Source organism: Branchiostoma belcheri, unplaced genomic scaffold (assembly GCF_001625305.1).
Source record: "Branchiostoma belcheri isolate BF01 breed outbred unplaced genomic scaffold, Haploidv18h27 scaffold4, whole genome shotgun sequence".
Classification (NCBI taxonomy): Eukaryota; Metazoa; Chordata; class Leptocardii; order Amphioxiformes; family Branchiostomatidae; genus Branchiostoma; species Branchiostoma belcheri.
Genome location: NW_017804020.1, coordinates 4,820,019 through 4,841,693, shown reverse-complemented (window position 1 = coordinate 4,841,693; position 21,675 = coordinate 4,820,019). Strand labels below are relative to the sequence as shown.

The following is a 21,675-nucleotide window of genomic DNA, read 5'->3' as shown; positions in this document are numbered from 1 at the left end:
TACAGATTGATTACAATATTTTATCATTCATAGATTTTTAATCTGAAGTACCATTTGTCACATTTCGTTACATATTGATGAGTAAATGTCTAATATACTTTGTAGAACACCCCTATATTAGTGTGAACTTTACTGCCTTTCCAAAACCGGAAATGGAGGCGTGACTTCCTGTGAAAACTTTGGTACAGAGAAAGGAGAAAGTCCGGACTTGTGGGGAAGTTTGCTTCTTCAGAAACTCTTTTCTGCCGTTACCGTGCCTTTGAAAACAACCCTACGGCCGCGATAGTTTTGTTTTTAGCGTTTTGCACCTTTAGATGTAGTAGAAATCGACAATCCGTATGTTTTTATGCAGTTGTATTCGTCGGCGGAAAGGAGGGCTAAATGGCCGCGGGCCGAGTTATGATTAGACCGAGTATTTACAGCAGAAGATCCTAGCAAAAATGCAGTCCAAGGAGCACCTCACAGCCTTCGTCCGTGCGGTCGAGGAATTGGAGAAGACCAGCGCGGACGGCGTGGACGGATTCGCTCGGGAATTCGCGGTAAGTTTTCGTACGATTTTTTAGGCCGAATTTTTTCAGGTTCTGATTTCCTGTTTCCACCACTTCCGCGTCTCTCGGCCAGGCTGTGAGCCCGCTCGTGCGCCGAGTGACCTCGCTAGGTATGGGCAGAACTACTTTCATTTTCCCGCTAGGAGGGAGGGCTTATTAAACATAACGGTAGTCAAAATATACAGCTGTTTATCCACACCATTGAAAAACGTCGTGATGTAGTGAATTTGCGGCTCGACTTTTGTAATACTCTCAGCCTCTCAGGTCGACATTTTCCTTTTAAATATCACCATTTTCTGATGATGGCCAGTTTTTTGAATGACAAACCTTTAACAAACGACAGCAAATCACTAGGAAACAGTTGTCATCCAAAAATGTTGGAACTAAGAGACCGACAGGGGACAGCATGTTTCCGAGGCTGACACACACAGCAGGTTGTTCAATGGTGCGTGAAGATTTTCCATGATAGCAGCACGTCCTGCTGATAGTCAGGCCTGACAATTAACCGGACAGATGGGAGACGGACCGCCGTGTTAGGGGCGTGGAAAGGGTCACGGGGTGACTACCACCAAATACATGTTTGTACTGGTGCATCAGAATACTGGCTAGAAATTGAAGTTACAATGATCCATTTAGAATCTATGGTTAATTGCTTTGAGTTAGAGAAAAAGTTCATCAAAGAAACAAAAAAATGTCATGTAAATCTGATATTGTATAATTAGAAAGACATTTAAATTTTGAGCCTTTGGCTTGTTGTATCAGATTATATAGAAACATCACAAAGATTTACAAACATAACTATCAATAGTTAATTCTACTTTGAATTTCTAGAATCTAGCATATTGGCTTATGAAGTTGAAAAAGAGCCAGGGGTGGATCACATGTTCATATGATATTGTCAGATCAACCATTGTTAAAGTTGAAACATACTTTTGTAGCTACAGCATAACTTGTGTCGTTATTAAGTTGAGAAGGGTCAGGGGTGACCCTCACAGACCAGTAATGCCACATAGTTTCACCATTACTGCAGGAGGAAGTGGGTAGTACATGGTCAGGCATCCTTCTGACCCATGTGTCACTGTAACTCTGCCTTATGTTAAGTTGTAAACGGTCACAGGCTGACACACATAGACTAATAAGTCACGTACTTGTATCCTAATGGTTTTGTGCTTGTCATGCTCTGGCTTATTTCTTTACCCATGTGTCATACAGGGTTCTCCCTGTCACCATGGAATAAATAATGGCATGGAATCAACAATGGCATTGCACCATCTTGTTATGATGTCAGCAAGTGTACACTTGGGTTGCAAGTGTACTCTCATGACCAGCTAACTCCTCTGGCATAATATTCAGTCTATTTGCGCAATTTCTACTATTTTCTCCGCAACCTACTAGAAATATGTATATCATTAGAGTCTGGTAGAGACTAAAAATCTATCAGACTCAGAATCAGAATTTGCTTGTCTTGGGCCACATTTCACCGACCCAGAGAGCACCATCTTTCTCTAAATTTCTGGAGAGAACCATTTCTGAAGAGAACCGTGCCATGTGATATTTTGTTGAAAAGAGTTCCCAGGATGACTATCATACACCACTGTACAGTCACAGTCATAGTCCAGCTGCAGAGCAGAAGCAGAACTCGACTTGTGTGACAAAACAAAAGTCGAGTACAAAGAAAGCAGGAAGCATTGCCAACAAAAGAAAGTAGAGGGAGCCAGAAGGGAACAGGTATGTATGATAAAGATTAGACAGTCTGCAGATCAAGAACAGATAACAACAAAGAAACATTATAGCCAATAGGGCTGGAACTACACACCTACAAGACTCCATAACTATATCAATAAGAGTAGAGGTATGCCCTTTTGTATGATGGCCAAAATCTGTTGTCAAGTCTATTTCATCATCTTTGATACTGCTTAGCCTTCTAAAGAGAAGATTACTAGCAGCTGCGCATTAATACTGTGTTCAAAGTGCAAACAAAGGGTAGGGTAGGGGTAGACGTGGACAAGTGCAAGGACAGGACAAGTGAAATGTGGTGCTAGTGTTACACATATTTACATATGTACACGGACAGGGAGGCAGCTCAATGCAGCGAAGCCCGTCCCAGCTCAGCTTTGAACTGGGAGATGGACTTCGCCTCCGCCACACTAGGCTCAAGTTCATTCCACTCCTTGATGGTGCGAGGGAAGAACGAGAGCCTGTAATTATTAAATAGCCTGTATTTAGACTATTATCTAAAGGAAAGTCCCAATTTTAAGGCTTTTTCCCAGTTGGTTGGCCATACCAACATAACATAAAACTGAATAAACACAAGAAATTTGTTATGCTATATTAAGGAACCAAAGAATGGATTTGATATTGCCCTTTCCTTTCATGGATGTGACATATGGCTGTCTGGAGCTCAACTGTTAGTCGAGAGATAATGAATAAGGCTTGTGGTTAAACAACTGTCACTTCAGCAACATCTCTTCTTGTTATTCATAATTCATGACATGAAATGAGGAAAGGTGAACAACTAAGAGAGTGAGTAGAATGACCTTAAGTGTTCAAAAATGCAATACATGTATCTTAGGATACATAAGTGTCCCTACATGCCCACATGTCTCTCACATGTTTTCATTCTGTCTGAAAAACAAGTAAATTAACTGTGATGGCTGACTGGAAACTTTCACCTCATTAAACCACAAAAGACCATCTGTCCAATAATGACATCACAGTTCAACTGGAACGCTCCAGGCTTTACTGTGCCATGTATGGTTACCAGGTTATGCACAGGGCCAGTATATGGTACATAAGTTACATTATTACAATCTAACCCTCAGTGAGCTCCCACAGTTGATGATAAGACTTGATTTTGTCAGGATGAAAGTCCAGTAAGTTTCCTGGTAACATAAAGTGGAGAGGAGGTTGTTTAATTGGCCCCATGAATGATAAGCAGGGCAGATGTTTGAGTAGTGAGATATGACAGTGGCAACCTTTGACCAGTGGACTGGACATGTATACAATGTACCTGTTTGACTGTCTATGTCTATCTTTGTATAGCAGTCAAAGTGGAATATGACAGTGCTAACCTTTGATCAGTAATACTACATTGTACACATCTATACCTGTTTGGCTGTCTAGGTCTATCTCTATATAATAAAGAACTTAAACCACAAATTTGGACAGTCATTTTCCAAACTTCATAAGGAGTCACCATGTTGGAAGCTCTGTATTTCAACCTTCCATGAAAAACATCAAGACCGACAAAATTAGCTCATGAAAATACATTCATCTGCAGAAAATATTTTTTAATCCGAAGCCTGCTTACTCAATTAATAAGGTAACAGGACACAGCAGCTGTTGTTTTTATTAGTGACTGTGTCCCACTCAGTTTATTGCTTCAGAGGAGTCAAAGGCCATGCACAATTTTTCTTTGTAGGACACAAGAATGCAATGTGTCGGTTCTCGGATTGAAGAAAAAAATCATCCAAAACTAGAAGACCAAGATGGAAACAGAGCTCAAGAGGGAAGCTTATACCTTGGTACACACAGGTTCAGGGAGTAAAAATACCGTATACTATATTGAAAAAGATAGATTTAAAAACTTTTTCTCATTGCTCTGTTTCCATCTTGGCATCTTCCTGGCCATCCCCAATTTAGAATCTCTGAGAACCAAGGATTTAGATAAGCGTGGCCACAACATGTCTTTAAATAACCTGTTATCCAGAGATATCCCAAACATGCCAGCCTCTCACCAGGTCCCTCCCCCCTCCCCATGTCATAAACATGACTGAGACTCAGAGTGACAATCTGTCAGCAGGTGCAGGGGTCAGGTCAGGTCGGGTCAGGTCACAGGTTGACCCCTTCGCTGTTGATTTCCCAGCTGAGACAATTTACTATCAAAAGCCACAACAATTCACTTTGGAACTTGAAGGTTTGCAGATTTATGACAATAATGTTGAACTAGAACATCAACATGAAAACAGAAGGAAAAGTATGTGCCTTGGTAATCATACTTACCCTGGAGTCAGTATGATTTAATTTAATAAAGAGAATTAGCAGTTAATAGTTACCGGTAGTATTGGTATGGTTCTGCCCTATTAATGATTTGATATGTGATGACAGTGATGTAGCCTGTGGTGTTTTCATCACCATGTGGTAAAGTATGTGACACAGAGTAACACTATCAATAGCAATATAGATGACATCCTAACAGAGACCCTGAGAAATTACTCTAGCTGGTCAGTTGAAATATGAGAAGAAATTTGTAATGAAAAGTTTATTGATTTAACTTTTACCTTATAGTCTCTGCAGGACTCACCAGTTTGAAGCAGTGTAATTCTAACATGATAATTCACAAACCTGGTAGACTGTCCTTTTGTCCAGACCATGTCATGACCTCCATGTACATTACAACTTCAATTATGTGAGTGAGTGAGTAAGTAGGTGACTTCAGACAGACTTGTGGCACGCTTTCGTGTAGCTAGGACCTGATCTGTAGATGGGGCTAAGTAAGCAATGTCACATCTAACCGTATATCATTTTCATAATGGTCACTTTCAAAATTAACACAATCTTCTTAAAAATCTTAAGAACTTCTCAGCCTGTATTCTGTTCTTGAAGGTGTGTTTTGAATTACACACACACATGACATAACCTGAAATGAAGAGCTGTGTGGTATGTTCTCCTGTGACCTTGTGTAGGTGTGGTGTTGTTGGTTCCCAGCCTTGAGACAACTCCTGTCACAGAACGTGACGTCTGTTTGTGGACACATTTCTAAAGAACTGGCTTGGGGCGAAGATTATACAGACACTGCTGAAATGTCAAAAATGCAGTTGTGAGGGCTTGGGGCTTGTCCTCAGATGGGTGCAAATGTTTGCCTTACAAGTTACACAAGTTTATTAGATTTACTGTCTAATTAACTTTGCTGATTGGATGTTTGGTAAACAAGAAATTTACTGACAATCAAGGCTGTAATTAAGTTGTATGTGACAATTCATGACTGTTTAACCTCTTCCCTGCTGCCTAATACCAATATCAATTTAGTGCCCATGTTTAAAAGGCTACCTTAGTAGGTTCAAGGTTAATGACTGTTACATGTACAATTAGTATTCTATTTGACCATACCAGTTGAATTTCTTGGTTTTCAGACACAAGTGATATACATGTACATGTATGCACGTCAAGAAAACAGTTACTCAAGTTATACATTTAATAGCAAGTGGACCTCATGTAAACAAAGAGCTCGAAGGAAATCTGAATCAGACTACCCTACTTAGTACATGTATATAACAACTCCATGAAACTGTGTGTTCCAACACATTCTCTTCAGGCTCTGTTTTCATGTTGATCTCAGAATAACAATGTAAATCTTCCGGTTCAGCATTTTTTCCCAACTCTATTATGGGTAGCACCAACAAATTGAATTGTTGTAGCCTGAATGTGAGGTCTCCCAACTTTTGATGTCAGGATCTTGGGTTGACCTCACTTCCCCCTGTCTCTCTGCCTGCCAGCCCATATATAGTGCCAAATATCCACAGGCCCACCCAGCACGCTGTGGGTACAGATCTACAAGGTTTGATGGTATCAGTGCCCACCAGTTTTAGACTCCCATTTCTTCAGCTCAGGCCATCAGCAAGTTAATGACAGTGTTAACTAATAATAAACAAAATTTCTTCAGCTGAGTTCAGTTGAGTTTATCAGTTAAGAGTGTTCTCATGCTGCCATTCACTCTTTTATTGATGACAGAAATTAATCTGAAAGATATTCTAGTAATTTCTACATGTAGATGACTGACAGTTTCACTGTCCTCTACTATTACCAGATTACCACTGCATTCAGAGAGTTTTTTTTTTCATTGTTATGTGCTGTCTATATGTATATCTTTTGGCCTGTAATCTGTGAAAATAGGGTTGAAGATGTCAGGTATTATTTTACTATGTAGTTTTAATATAAACCTGCTAATAAACCTTTATTTAGGTATATCTTAATTTTGAATGTGTATGCTCTTGTGTTTCTATAGAAACTGAAGCAGCAGTCGATGCAGTACAAGTTAGACAAGACATACTCCACCACTCATGGAGAGAAGGAATGTAACAGGAGGAAAAACAGATACAAGGACATCCTCCCATGTAAGGAGATTTTACATGTTGTTTTACTCTAATTTGTTAATTCTTTTGGCCCTTCTTTCCTTCTATCAATCATCCATTTTTTTTGTTTATTGACAATGCACATAATGATAGTATCCTTCTTTCATTGCGTGTATGGTCATAACTTCGAATTCATGACTCAGTCATATGGTACTATTTTGCCTATAATACTAGGATCCATCCTTCCTTTTTCCCTTATTTTATTTTCTTCCTTTTGTCACAACATTAATAATGATATTTATTATATCAATGACTGTAGAGGTATTCATCCCTCCTTTAAGCTATGGTGTATTTCCAGGGTATTTTCACTACAAAATGACCAGTGTTAGAAAATGAACTAGCTGATAACAAAACTGTATTTTTGTATATTTTGCAGTCGACTATTCCAGAGTTCAGCTGTCAGAGGTCAAAGGCACTCCAGGGTCAGATTACATCAATGCCAACTTTCTGAAGGTTTGTGATGTCATCCCCCCTTTTTTATTGATAGACCAATCAACATGAAGTATGGACCATTCAGCAAGGAGTAGAAAATTTGCAAACTCGATCACTGCAGTTCAACATCATGGTTTAATTTCACACTTACAGATGGCAACCAAAATAAATCAAGAGATCAAGTTACAAATATGCTTTTTATGCCATCACTTAATGTCGTCACTCAAAGTTCAAGATTTAAACTAGAGTTACAGCTAGTAGACATTCTGTTCTCCACAAGTATTCACCAACAGTTACTGATGTCTTCTCCCAGGGAGCGACAGGAAAGAGAACGTACATCGCATCACAGGCACCACTCCCTGCCACGGCTGTGGACTTCTGGAGAATGCTGTGGGAATACAACGTTAAGGTGGAACATTGATAACTCACAAAACATTGGTCTATTTATTTATTTTTCTTGTTGGTTTAGCAATAACATTACACAGCCAGGGCTGCACAAGTAGCTTGTAGAAAACAGGCTGAATTATGGCACAATCTTGTCTGAATGATTCAATACAAAAAGGGAAACTTGTATGTATTCTGGGCTGCTGTATTGAGTTTCAATCTTGTATTCCTCACAGAGTAGCATGAATGACTGTTCATTGTACATAGTACATTATATACATGTAGAATGATATTCAATCTTTTACGCAAAAGAGTTGTTGGAAACGTGAAGATGGTGTCTTGTTTGCAGGTTGTGGTGATGGCTTGTCGGGAGGTGGAGCAGGGGAAGGTAAGGATGGACATTCTTCTGTCAAGCTTTCCTCATAGGGACTCATCAGGAAATGAGTAACACCTCGTTGTGATGTCTTACACATGCGCAGCTTGTACCTACTGTACAAAACTTGTGTTTTATGCCTTAAGACGGTTTACTGGTTATGTGAAACAAACAAACAAATAAAATATGTTCTCTGCTTTACAAGTCATGTACATTGTGTAAGAAATAATGGTGAACTGAAAGATCAACATGAAAATAGAGTCTATGGCAAAGTTTGTGCTTCATGCACTAAGCATTATCATATTTTTTTAGATACGAGAACCATTGCCTTACAGCCAACTGCTTACAACTGACAACAGATTTGAGATTTGACAGTTTTTGTATTTTGTGGTAATGTGTGTAGAGTATAACTGTTGTGCCTTCCCACAGCACAAGTGTGAACGTTACTGGGCCAACAGAGGTGAGGAGAAGACCTTCGGTGACATCACAGTTACCATGGTAGGTACCTGCTCTTCTTTTGTGCTGCAACTGGCCTTGTTACATGTATGGGTTCAACTGTAACAGTTAACAGCTTTTTTGAATCTTATATTATCATATCAACCAGTTGTGTTTTGTTGGGTTTCTCACTGAAATGTGGGCAGTATGACGAAAAAAGGACTAGTAGGAAATGAAATTGACAAAAGGATTTGTTGATTTATTTTTTGTTTTCCTCCTTATAAAGGTGTATAATGTGGTCTTTGTCAGCTGAGGAATAGCTCTTTGAATTAGCAGCAGGCCAGTCAGTCAGTTGCTGTCTGTTTTTGACAGCTAAACTGGTAAAAAAAAAACAAGAACAAATTTTATTCTGTGTATCTTCAACATTTTGCTTCTCTTTCAGGAGGACCAGAGTAAGATAACTGACGACTTCTTAAGACGGATCATCCTGGCTAAGAAAGGCTCTGTAAGTACTTCATGTCTTAAGATTAAGTTTTACTGATGTTTCTCATGTTTGACATTTGTACATAGTCTACTATAAGCAGCCATCATTACAAATAACAAATTTGTCACTTGACATACTAGATATTTGCTTGTGTGTCTGTAGGAGACCCGACAGCTGGTCCAGTTCCACTACACTACATGGCCGGACCACGGCGTACCGCTGTCCCCGCGATCCATCATCGACCTCATCAGGCAGTTCCGGGAGGTCCAACCCACCGACGACAACCCCATCTGTGTACACTGCAGGTAGGTAGTGTGGTGTTTTAACAGTTACCAGCAGTCCAACCCACTGACATTTTAACAGTTACTGACCAGATGGGATGTTAGGTAGGCGGTCGCATGTTAAAGGAGAGGCACACCTCAAGCTTGTTTAATAACCCACCAACCTATAAGACAGGGGTACATGTCTACATGTATGTGGGATAACTCAACACAAACCTATTAGGACTGTACAGCTTGTATTTAGTCCGAGTGCAAAATTGGTATGCTATACAATAAGGAGATGTAACCAGTAATGCACTTAAAACATCACATTTTTTAAAAACTCAATTTTTTTTAAAACTTCAGTGCTGGCTGTGGAAGAACTGGCACCATCTGTGCCATAGACTACACCTGGAACCTGCTGAAGAAGGGGGTAAGAATTATCTCATTTTTATACACATTCCATATTACCCATCATCTGAAATATTTGTGGTCATCATTTTCTGAAAGAATTTCTATGATTCAGTCTGTATATTTTTGGATCCCAGGCAAGAGTTTAATTACACTGCCTGAATAGAAGTTTGGTCTAACCAGGTTTCTGCCCAGTTTTCCTCACTGATGTTAAGCTTTTGCATATTGTTTTTCATTCAGCAATTCAAAGACCTGACCATGTATGAGCTGGTTACGGACATGAGGAAACAGAGACCAGCTATCGTACAAACTAAGGTACGTGCTGCTATCATAATGGGAGTAGGGCCACAGATGTCACTTTAGCGTAGATGTAAGGAACTTCAATCAGTCTTCATTACTATGCTTGATATGATGCCAGACATTGTTTACTCACATGAACAGAAGTACAATTGTCATGTAGCTGGAATAGTAAATTATATACTAGATGTGTTTTCACGAAACAAGTAAAACTAATAATACTTACTGCTGTCTTGTATTTTGTTATTTTTAGGAGCAGTATGAGCTGGTAAACAGGGCTGTACTGGAACTGGTGGAGGACAGTCTGAAGAAAATGCACAACTATGAGAACTTCCCTTTAAATTTCAACAATGGACAGGTACTTACCAAGAATGTCCAACACAGAATGGGTAGCTGACCCAGTGCTGTGGCCTGTTTTTGGACTTAAACAAGTCTAGATCTGTAGCGGTTTGTTGTTTTCACCTGGATACTCTATGTAAGAGTTTTTGTTATACTCAGCTGTTTTTGTTAAACTCTGATAATCGAGTTAGAAATTAAATTGGCCTCGCCTTATTTTACATTTGCACCACCAATAGTGATGATGTCATTGATATCTATCCCCAGGCCTCTCTGACTAGTGACTATGAAGTTGTAGCCCTTCTTGATGAAGGTAAGTATATTATCATGGTAATTTTTTAAAACTGTTGATTTCTCTTAAGGTACAGAATTTGCAGTAATTTGCAGTAGCTGTATTTATTAGATGCTTTTCAAAGAAAGACTAACATTGATATTAAGGCTTATACTGAAACGGCATCTTTCTTGTTTTCTTAGATTCCTATCCAGAAGAACCTCCGCCCAAACCCACTAGGAAGAGACCAGAGGTCCCAGCCAGACCGCCCCTCCATCCACAGAAACCCCAGTCTCCTGCCTCCCCCCAGCCTTCCAACCTCCTCGACGGAAACTATGCAAACGTGAAACCTGCACTCAAAGCCAAACCTCCTATTTTGGCTAAACCTTCAGAAGTCCAGACAAGGAACCAGGAGTATGCAAATGTGTCGACAAACGAAACCTCCCGAGCACCGGGCGCTATGTACGAAAATGTCCTGCTTCCCACCAAGAGCCCAAGTTCTGTAACAACACTGTATGAAAACATTCATCCTTCAGAGATAGGGTCAAGTTCTGGTGGGACTTCTGGGATGGGAAGCATGTCAGATGAGTCGACCCAACCCCAGAATGCACCTCGCAGGCCAGCTGTGCCAACAAAACCTGCCTCTTTCAGCACAGACAATCCGTATGAAGATATAGACTACACAAAGGACAAAATGGAGGGAGGGAGAGAAGCAGATGAGCAGAAGCAGCATCCTCACCTGCCCAGGTTTGCTCACCTGGAGAAGATCCGTTTGCAGCAGCAGCTGCAGAGTTTTGGGGTGGAGGCTCAGGCTGACGAGGACATGGAAGAAGAAGAAAAACATTCCAAACTTCCGTTCAAGAAACTCAATTTTCCTTTTGGACGTAACAAAAAGGAAGAGGGGACCAGTAGTGAGTCTTCCAAGCCTCCAGGGGGCGTGAGTGTGTTTCCTAGCACAGCAGTTAGTAGCTCCACCAATGGCAGTAGTTCTAACACAGAGGCTCCTCCAAAGATAGGAAAAAAGGGGCTGCCAGTTGGTGGAGTAAGTGTTCTACCTACAGGCTCCCCGATGAAGCTAAAAGATAGCCCGCCAGCCAAGCAGAATCATGGGAAATCACCGACCGATGGGCTTGCAGCAATCATGAAGGGAGTCTTCCTTCAGCCCACAAAAACAACAGAATCGACTGCCAACCCAGGCAGGAAGCAAGACGATTCTTTAGAAAACTCGCAGAAGCCCGTAACTCCAGTAGACAGACGTCCCATGCTGCCTCCCCCCAGACCCAACTATTCCCCAAGAACTGTAGCTGATACAGACCTCTACTCTGAGGTAAAAGACTTTGACAACAAGAGGGCTGACACGGACCTGTACGCAGATGTCAAGGACACCGTTGACCCTGACAGCAAGAGCAGCAAATCAAATGACCTTGCTGAGTACTCCACGCCATACGACCTACAGTCTGGTGCTACAGAAGATCACACTCAAGTATACTCAGAGGTGAAACCAAAGAAGCAGCAGCTCAACAGTAGTGGCGGGAATATTGGCGACTACACAGAAGTGAACATGGAGGACGAGGTGTTTGCAAACAGGATGGAGATACAGGACACGTATGAGGACGACGGAACATACGCGACGGTGGATGTAGGACAGTTCAATGCCTCGCACAGTCAGAGGTCAAGCACGTGCAGTTTGGTAGGGAGCCTTACTTTGTCTTTGACTGAAATGATTTAAAGCAAAATCTAATGATGTATGATAAAAACTGTAGATGTATGATTACATTTATAACTGTAAATTGTTCTCACTGCCCTTAATGTTATACTAATTTATAGAAAGTCTTTTCCATACATCTTTGGTACAAATGTACAGGTACTTTTGTATATCGTAACTAAAAGATGTCCTGAGGCTAGTGAGGGAGGTTACAGGGATCACTGTGACCTCGAACCTACAAGTATGACCTTCATTTCACCCTTACACAGCTTAATGGTTCTTTATTGATCAGGGAACATATTCTGTTGTGAGACAGAGGAGCAGGATCCATTTGACCATGTAAACTCTTCTCATGATTGATAGATCATAAAGTTATTGAATAATATACTTGACAGGGCATTGACGATGATGCAGGCAGTGATGATGACAGTGCACCTCCCATTCCAACTCGCACCAAGGAGTCATACGAGTATGGTGAAGGTGACCTTGAAAATTTTAACTGTTTGGCCTGTTAGTGTTAAATGTGTTTGTTGATACATGATTTCTGCAGTCTACATGTTAATACATGTAGACTGGCAGAAGGCAAATGGATAACATATATTAAGTGTCATATTCGTCTGTATTGTTAATGTTATCAATTGTTGGCTTGTTTTTATTGGAAATTTTGGATATGAAAAAAGTAGTATATTCATGATCAAATATTACTTATTTCTGTTGGAACACATTTGTGGTAAGGTTGGTGAGAAGTCAATGTGTTGAAAGACCCTGAACTGAACCAGTCTTCTGTGTTCCCCCCACAGAAGACCTGGACCGTATCTCCACCCATTCCTCAGACAAGTCAGACTCCCTCCCGATGGACACCGCAGCACCTGCCTCAAGGTCAGGATAGCAGGCTTTCACCTTGAACTGTACTATGTCTTCCTGCTTCCGTTTTCTCCTTTTCTCAGGGTTTCTTGCACCTACACATCCTTCCTGTTCTTTGGGCATATCATCTTATTATTTTTGTGTTCTCTGATTTTCGTCATTTCTTCTTTTTGTTCTTCTATTTTCTCAACCACATGAAAGCATATCATTCAAAAACTATCCTCTCATTTTCATCACTTGTTCTTTTCTTTTTCTTCTCTTCCTTCTATCTTCTTAGTGCTCCACCCCGCTCCAACTTCCCCTCCCTCATGAACCTGCTCCCCCTGCTGTTTGTAGTGGTCCAGGCCGCCCTGGTGTACCTGATTCTGTTCTTCTCCTTAAACTGAGCTGCAGGCAGCGGCACTAAGGTCTCTCTTACTCCTGCTCACACTTAGGCACTGCTTCATTCCCTTGGTTAGATATTTTACAGTTAAAATAAGCAAGACGACAACAGTGGCTGGGAGAGAAACTTGAGTCTGACTAAGTTCTCTCCGACACCTCTGTTTCCATGTTATATTCAAGTGTATCATGATTACCAGGATTATGACAATTTAAAATCTGAAAGCCTACTAATGAAGTTGGTGTAGCCTTTCTTATTGAGTATCTTATTAATTCCCAAAGGCTCTTATTTTGATGAATTTTGTGTTGAAATGTGTTTTGATGCAGAGACAGTTTTTTTAGCAATATTCCAATAAATGAGATTTTTCGGGGATAAGCAAAAGTGATCACTGCTAATCCTGAAGGGCCTGCATGGGGGTCTCAGGTGAACCCAAGCATTAGGGTTTGAACCTGAACTGTGTTTAATGATTTTTCAGTGCACGGAAGATGAAGATGAAGAACTTCTTACACAAGGGGAAGAACATGTTGAAGATCAACCACAGCTCAGGTCTGACAGAGCAGGAGAAAAAGGAACTGCAAGGTGTGGTTGTCTTCAATTTGTCTCATTTTCTTGACTTCAAGACAACTGAATTTTGTACTACGCTTGCACAACTATCCTGAGAATGCAAAAGTACAACGATTGCTCAATGCATGTGACTGGCCCTACTACATGTGACCAGATCCAGTGCATTTAACCACGACCTTCTACATGTAGTCAGTACATGTAATACTATGTAGATGTTGACAGACTCTGTTGTTGTGTGTCTCTACCCTGCAGAATGCTCTGAGGCCAACTTCAGGCCATATCAGCCCACCTACACAGGACAACCTGCAGTCCACAACAACCAGGATATAGGTAAGTCTTACCTCCCTCTCATGTTCACTCCATTTACTCTCTCCCTCCATCCTAATGAAGGTAGATTGCAAATTGTATTTTGTATTGTTCTGGTTAAGGCATTCAGCTGAGGGAACTACCCTATCCAAGATTGATAAATAAAGAAATCATTTGTTTTGTGAAGTAAGGACCTTAGACCACTTAGACTACTGAGACCATAATGGACCCATTTCTCTCATCTCCTTCCCTGTCTTAGTGTTGAAGTGATGTCTTCTTGTTAGTGTTTTTTATGTCCAACCAACCCATGTTGAAACTTTGTTATACCTGTATTAAATCCCAAATGATCTCTTCTGTATTAGGTTTTGGCAAGAGAGTTGGAAAGCCAAAAGGACCCAGGGGCCCACCAAAGAACTGGTTCAGAAAAGACAAGGGAAAAGACACACTATCAGCCTGAAGGTGATACTTCAAGGTAAAAGGCTTGTGTTCAGGGTGGGCGGGGTTATACACAGTACAGCAAAGCACTTCAGCACAGTGAGAACTTCTGGAACAGCAAAGTATGGTGGGAATTACAGCAAGGCACCATGGGAACAACAGCAAAGCAGTATGGGAACAACAGCAAAGCTGTTGAGGAACAAAGACTAAATTTAAATGATTATCATGGGAACTACAACAAAGCACCATGGGAACTACAACAAAGCACCATGGGAACAAGGGCCAGGCAGTATGGGAACAAAGACTGTGTAACAAAATGACAAAAAAAATTAGTGGCAGCAGGAGGGAAAATTCTTGTACAATCAAAATGCTGCTGAAGTATTACAAGTCTGTTTCCTTCATTTCAATGTGACTCAAATCAAGATATGTCATGCTTCCTTTAATGTCATTACTGTGTATATGACAGGGTATCAGTCATCACAGGCTATAAAAGACTGTCAAAGCTTTAAGTCATCCCAAAAGACTTTGTCAGTCAGGCCATTTAGGCTGGAGAAAAATGTACCAGTTTATGCTGAAAAACATAATATTTGCACCAAAGAAACACTTTATTCAAGTGGAAATAATAGCAGTAGAGAAGTTATATGCTAATAATAGGGCTACACTCTACAAGTGATATTAACAGCATATAATTACTAGAAACATCATGATTATGTTTTCCTAACTTACTTGTGAAAATTGGTTAGTTTGATAATACAATACTGTATCTGTATGAACTGTGAAGAGGAACCCAAATGGCTGAGGGACCAGTGCAAGGACAACAGTTTTGGGGAACATTAATTTTCTTCCCAGAACTCCTTAATGTGTCAACTACAGTTCTGACACTTTTAGAATTGCTTTTATGTTTGAGGAGATTCATTGTTTTAAGGTATGATTTTTTTTTCAAAATCGGGACCCTTTTTTATATTTCAGAAAATGGATGCTAGGTATGATGTGATTCTTCATTACTATTTGATCTTACAATTTGTTATGTTTATAGCTTTGATGAAATTTTTTTAATATTTTAAGGAAATTTGCTAGTTGCTAATGTGCAGAGGAATATATACAAATGCATTGTGTACATGGTGTTCAAAACCTGAAATGAAGAAATGTATGTCAGATGTTATAGGATAGAAGGATTGGCAGGGTCATAGGCTGTAAGTTATAATTCTTGAGTACTTTATCATACAATCAATAAAGAGCTGGGAGGACAAGTGTTGGGTCAAATGGCTACCAACACAACAGTTAAAGGTAATAGGTTATATGGTTGAATCAGAGGCTCATACTTAACATAAACTGGTATTTGAATAGTTAATATAACATCATGGTATTTTAACTGTTGTATCCAGCAATGCAAGCTGTATTATGTTTACCCATGTACTTGTATATATAAATATATATAGCAAAGCTACATATGAAGGTGATAAAAATATCAATAAGCGACTAATTTCTAACAATTGTAAAATTTGGTTTATGTGAAATGGATATAATGTTTATGGGAACTTGTGAAGCTATAAATCGTTATTTATAATTTTTTTTGTACTAGACTGGGACCCCAGTTGATTTTTTTGCACTGCTACTAATAATCGGACATCAAACAGGTTGTACAGGTTACAATGTTGGAGATAAGCTACAATTAGGAATCATTGAATAATTGAATAAGGAATTATTATTATAACAGTTTTAAAATTGCTAATATTATAATCTTAAAGCTATATCTGTTGTCTACACAACTAAGAGGCTGCTAGAGGCTGCATTGTGAAAGCAATTACATGTACTAGTATTCAATATGTTTCAATAAGGCACTGGTGTCCTTCAATGTGTACTTGTGGCCAAACAAAATTAACTTGTTGGTTCATAGATTCACCTATTTTATCTTTTTTTTCTGATTTTAAGGTTCTGCACAAAAAATTAGAGAAGATACTTCTTTTCCTAATTATTACATGTGGCCACGGATTGAAAGTTCAGATTCCATTGAGTTCATTGTCTGTGGCTCCTATAGTGACGTTCAAATCTATCACTGGACATTTTCTTCATTTTGCCCACCTATTTAAAGTTCTCAAAACTCTGAGAACCAAGATATTAAGATGGTGAGGCCTGAGGGATACTGGGCACTGTACATGTACCCTTTAAAATCATATTTTCTGGCTTGTACGTCTGAAACTCATGATATTTTCTTCATTGTCACTATATCTATAATGTTGGTTTATATACATTCATCCATTCCAAAGGAAAGTAAGTCGAAGTTGTGTTTATGTACATCGACCACTCAATGGAATTCATTTACAAAATTGGGCACTACAGAGGGCAAGTGATTCAAACCACCAGCACTTCATGTTAGAAAAGGTTGATTCATAATTATTGGAATAATATTTGGTTTCTAATGCTACACAAACATGTTTCATGTCAAATATGAAACGAAAGGTAAATGTATAGAGAATTACAACATTTCTGTACAAGAATATGATTGCAATATTGAAAATACCAATAAAGACAATGAAATATGTGCCTGAGTAGATTCTACTCTATTTATATAGTATAAACACACAGGTCTTTTTGCTGAGTATCATCAAGTAAGGGTACGGTTAAATGACGTACTTGGAACAATCTGGCACATGAAGCGAAACGGGCGAGTACAAAAAGCGGCCCTCCACTTCGATTCGCGAAAAAGAAAACATAAGGACCTGGTCTTTATGTTCTTGTTTGGTTTTCCCCGATCCCACGAGTGGTAGTCAACACGCGCAGAACCATCCATCCACTCGAAGACCCCTTTAGTGCGCCGATACTGCAGGCCGATCCAGTGGTTGTAGTCTCCTGCACGAGGCAAGGAGGCCAGGAAGGCGTTTATTTCAGCATCCCGGGGAATGGCGAGGGTGCCGCCATCTTGACGACAGATCGCGACCGCTCCAAAGAAGGGCAGACGTGTGGCGAAGGCCTTGTAGCAGATACCGCGGAACATAATATAGCCTAAGGATTAAGATGTGAGAAATATTTGCATTTACTCAGGTATATTCTAAATTTATAGGTCACAAATATCCACACTACTCTTTGCGTGGTCAATTCTTTTCTAGAATTACAGCGCTTTGCAACATCTGGGAAAACTTTTAAATGGGACAAAAATGAGACAACTGAGTTAAAATATGAAATATTTGAGTGAAGACTTATATAATGTTCCTCACATGATGAAAGTTTTACCTGTATGTTCAGCCAAACACTTTGACATCCCTGTTGGACCAGGTAGTCCGGTGGGCCCCATCAGTTCTCGTGAGCTAACTGGTCCGGATGGCCCAGTGGCTCCCTTCTCACCGGACAACCCAGGGCCATCTCGCCCCATGGGCCCCCTTTCTCCCGGAGGCCCAGGTGGTCCTGGAGGACCTGCACACCCAGAGCCAGCTGGGCCCGTGGGTCCCCTTTCTCCCGGAGGCCCAGGTGGTCCTGGAGGACCGGCAGACCCAGGGCCAGCTGACCCCGTGGGTCCCCTTTCTCCCGGAGGCCCAGGTGGCCCGGCAGACCGATCGCTATGTGGCGTCACGTTTCCCTTCTCTCCCGGAGGCACAGCAGACCCAACCACCCCTCCTATGTCTTCGACCTGGAAGGCTCCGGCATATGTGGTGTTAAGATAAAAGGAATCTGAAGAATACAATTTGTTGAGCATGTAATATATTCAGTAGCGATGCATGAACCTGCGAGAAGAAGCCGGGACTTCATACTAGATTTTGATATTCAGACAAGCTGATAAATTTTAGTTTAGCCTTTTGGGACCTATATTCGACCTATATGGCCTAATGGGACAAATAGTACAAGAAGTCAAATTAAATTTTTTATTCACAAATATCATTCAAAAATACACAGGTGTAGTAGATAAAACCTCTATTTTGTTTTCACATAGTGAAAATCTTCTTTTATACAGTTCTTACATTTGCATACTGTGGCCGTATCGGAACAAAGTACTCACGTTTCAGCTCCTTCACTTCGGCTCGAAGCTGTCCTATCTCCTCCGTGAATTTAACTGTGTAAAGAATTGAAATTACTGAGTTTGATGCAACATTTTAACTTGCCATTCAAAACGTCATGACTTTCTGACATTAAAGAAGGAGAAAAAACTGACCTGCAAAATATTGAAGTATTACAGCAATGGCTATGACAATCAGAGGACAGAAGATTTGCCACAACATTTTGCATCGGCTGAAGCATCCCGCCTTGTGGCAAGTGGGCGGATCGTGGTCTCCTGTTTGCCAAAATAAAAGGAAAGTTCCTAGTTGCAATACTTGCGTGGATGGTAATGATACAATGAAAGACATCGTGTTGTCAAAGGGGAGGTTTCAGTTTCAGTTCAACCAGTCTGATCTGCATGGAGACTGCTGCATGGATTTACAAACTTAAGATTACACCGACGGTATGCATTGAAACAGGTTTCTTAGTACATGATTCAACTTAAAACCAAAGCAAGAACCACAAAGCAAGACAAGAATCGGACGCCGAAAGCGGACTTTGAAACGCTTTACCTGCCCCGGAGGCGTACACAGTCTTGTCTACACACGCAGCGGCGTCCGTACGGGCCCACCAATACGTCTGAAGCGGCTGTTTAGGTGTGGTGCCTGGGGGGAAATTACAAATTTAAGATGGCACCGACGGTATACATTAAACAGGTTTCTACCAAAGACAACAGCCAACTTAAAACCAAAGTAAGAAACACAGAGAAAGCGTAGCGGACTTGAGAACGTTTACCTGCCCCGGAGGCCCTCCCGGAGGCGTACATAGGGTTGGGCACACACGCAGCGGCGTCGGCACGTGCCTGCCAATCAGTCTGAGGCGACTGTTTGAACGTGGTGCCTGGAGGAATATTATCATAGTATATATATATATTTTTTGTAGAGATTTTGAGACGTTTAACACTTACAGGTTAAAAGCACCCTATGCAATTTCAGGGCGGAAATACAAAACAATATTCGAGGAAATTTGTATGATACTGACATTTACTGCCATTTTTTCAGCACATAAACATCTTTTCATATATATATGACGCATTTCAAATAGCCCAACAAAGCTAAGTGGAGTTCCTTTATTTTTGAATAGCTAGAACCAGCTTATGAAACAAAACAAGTAATTTTTTCTAACAGATCAGCATGATAGAGGATATGATTGATTGGTGATCCTAATGTCAAATACGGCAACGAGATAAAAGTACAAACAAATGGCGGCTACAAGCATTATACTAATTCAATGGTAGACAGCAATATCAACAGTCGTCATCAGTTTGCACGCTTAGTTGCCAATCTTAGCACCTTTTAGACGGGTACCTGTGTCACTTGTCTCGGACTGATGCTGTTCTCCCAGTTGCAACATGATGCCACTAGTCAGGTTTCCGGAGAGCGAAATCACGTCCTACACCAGACAAGGCGCTTATACTGACTCCAGCCTAGCCCCAGACATACAAAAACATGAAGCCTTTGATACGTCACAACATCAGAAACAGAGGAAGGAAGCGATTATGTTCGTCGGCTCACAAACGCCGCTCACATCGAGACACATTATGCGAACACGTCATCAGTTTATTCGCAAAATACTGAAAATAAGTCTGGAGCAGACTAGGGTCATTTTACTTGTTTACGAGGAGAAGAAAATGCAAACATTCATACATGCAATCAATTCATCGGAGATTATATATGCCTTATGAAGATCCCACATTGGCAACTTCAATGAATAGAGGCGCGCCAAATAATTCCCCTTCACCAAATATCGGCGTCCATTCGCAAGTAGCACCTGGTTTGGGCTCACTCACTCACTCATTCAATCCTAGATACACACACACACAATCCTACACACACACGCGCACTCACCAACCCAGTCTATCCAACAATGGAATCCCCGTAAGAGAACTGCACAATATGACATCTTCCCATCCTACCTCTGCTTGGAGAGCACGTCATTAATTACATGCCTCTTAATTGAAAAGTGAGTGAGTGTACAAACATCTCCAGACATCAAATGTGGCGAACTTGAAAATTACCGACTGTCTGAAACATGTCTGAAAACGACACGCAAGAGTTCTTTCCTAAAATCACCGGTGAGAATTTCCCCCACGTATCTGCTTGGAGTTTGGTTTGGGCTGTGAGTGTGCGGTTGTGGGAGGGATGTGGCGTCCTCGAAGACGAATACACAGTGCTGGAGGGTGTGGATGGGCCATGAATATTTCATGACGCTTTGTGCGCCGGCCTTCAGCACATTTGCTTTTGAGGGTGTCACTAGGTTCTCTTACATTGTCCAAATACCAATTTCTGAGTCCTTTTACGACAACAGCTTCTTTCTACGGACTGCATAACTATCTCTCTGACAAGTGTATCCTCCCAAATACAAACTTTGAAAACCGAGGCGCACTACTGGCATCTCCTAACATAGTCACCAGCTTAGTTTAGTGCCCTGAAGTGACCTTTTGGCCCTGCACTGAGCAACCCATTAGCAATATGAAAACGGTGCATGTGCATTGTCGCAATGGGGTTTCGCCACGTGTACGGCTTGCGTTTACAAATAAGCAGACTAGATCCACCCTACCCACCCAACACAAGCTTAAGAAAATTTTATCATTGTCGTTTTTTACTTTTTGGACGGAAGACAAGAAAGTCTTGGTTTCATCAGTAAGACCAAATAACCTTGGGCCCAGCCATCTTTCAGTCGGCTGGAACAGTTTACATCAACATTGGGTAACCATGGAAATAACCATGGAAACGTGGCGAAAAATAGCTCGCGCTAGGCAACAGGTGACCACACCCGGCCAAGGACACGGTGTTTTTCTGTACCGACTGGAGACAAGCCCGTCTCGGCGTCATCTGCAGCGACGGACTAACCATGGGTGGACGTGCTCGCATGTCGGACAGGGGCCGCCTGGTCTCCGCCGGTATCACCTGTTGGCTGCTGATTGTCACAGGTAGGAAAGAAACTTTTCTGTTTGATCCGTAGTTTACATTTACCCGTACGTATGTGCCAGGTTAAAACCTTTAAGGATTTTTAAACCTCCTTGATATGT

General features: G+C 40.9%; 2 protein-coding genes across 2 annotated transcripts; one reads left to right on the top strand and one right to left on the bottom strand.

Moving 5' to 3' along the window:
• The first annotated feature begins 153 nt into the window (after positions 1 to 153).
• LOC109477392 lies at positions 154 to 17,157 on the top strand. The gene is made up of 18 exons (XM_019778640.1): positions 154 to 539; positions 6,553 to 6,661; positions 7,056 to 7,132; positions 7,425 to 7,520; positions 7,845 to 7,883; positions 8,298 to 8,366; positions 8,746 to 8,808; positions 8,950 to 9,092; positions 9,414 to 9,480; positions 9,699 to 9,773; positions 10,009 to 10,113; positions 10,359 to 10,404; positions 10,566 to 12,052; positions 12,463 to 12,547; positions 12,868 to 12,946; positions 13,786 to 13,889; positions 14,127 to 14,204; positions 14,543 to 17,157. Exons 1-18 carry the CDS (start codon positions 441 to 443, stop codon positions 14,635 to 14,637), a joined length of 2,916 nt encoding a protein of 971 aa, XP_019634199.1. The 5' UTR covers positions 154 to 440; the 3' UTR covers positions 14,638 to 17,157.
• LOC109476948 (pulmonary surfactant-associated protein D-like) lies at positions 15,741 to 19,997 on the bottom strand. The gene is made up of 8 exons (XM_019777965.1): positions 19,952 to 19,997; positions 19,380 to 19,484; positions 19,157 to 19,249; positions 18,760 to 18,879; positions 18,607 to 18,660; positions 17,847 to 18,281; positions 17,336 to 17,618; positions 15,741 to 15,747 (listed from the first exon to the last, which is right to left on the bottom strand). Exons 1-8 carry the CDS (start codon positions 19,995 to 19,997, stop codon positions 15,741 to 15,743), a joined length of 1,143 nt encoding a protein of 380 aa, XP_019633524.1.
• Between the last annotated feature and the right edge of the window lie 1,678 nt (positions 19,998 to 21,675).

Bases quoted from the DNA above. Each gene is read 5' to 3' on its own strand.
- LOC109477392 (XM_019778640.1), top strand. From the start codon at position 441: ATGCAGTCCAAGGAGCACCTCACAGCCTTCGTCCGTGCGGTCGAGGAA. The intron at 7,133-7,424 runs GTTTGTGATGTC...GTCTTCTCCCAG, and splicing joins TCAATGCCAACTTTCTGAAG to GGAGCGACAGGAAAGAGAAC. The intron at 10,114-10,358 runs GTACTTACCAAG...ATCTATCCCCAG, and splicing joins TAAATTTCAACAATGGACAG to GCCTCTCTGACTAGTGACTA.
- LOC109476948 (XM_019777965.1), bottom strand. From the start codon at position 19,997: ATGTTGCAACTGGGAGAACAGCATCAGTCCGAGACAAGTGACACAG. The intron at 18,880-19,156 runs GTAAAGCGTTTC...TTTGGCAAACAG, and splicing joins TGTGTACGCCTCCGGGGCAG to GAGACCACGATCCGCCCACT. The intron at 17,619-17,846 runs GTAAAACTTTCA...CTTAATCCTTAG, and splicing joins GTGTTTGGCTGAACATACAG to GCTATATTATGTTCCGCGGT.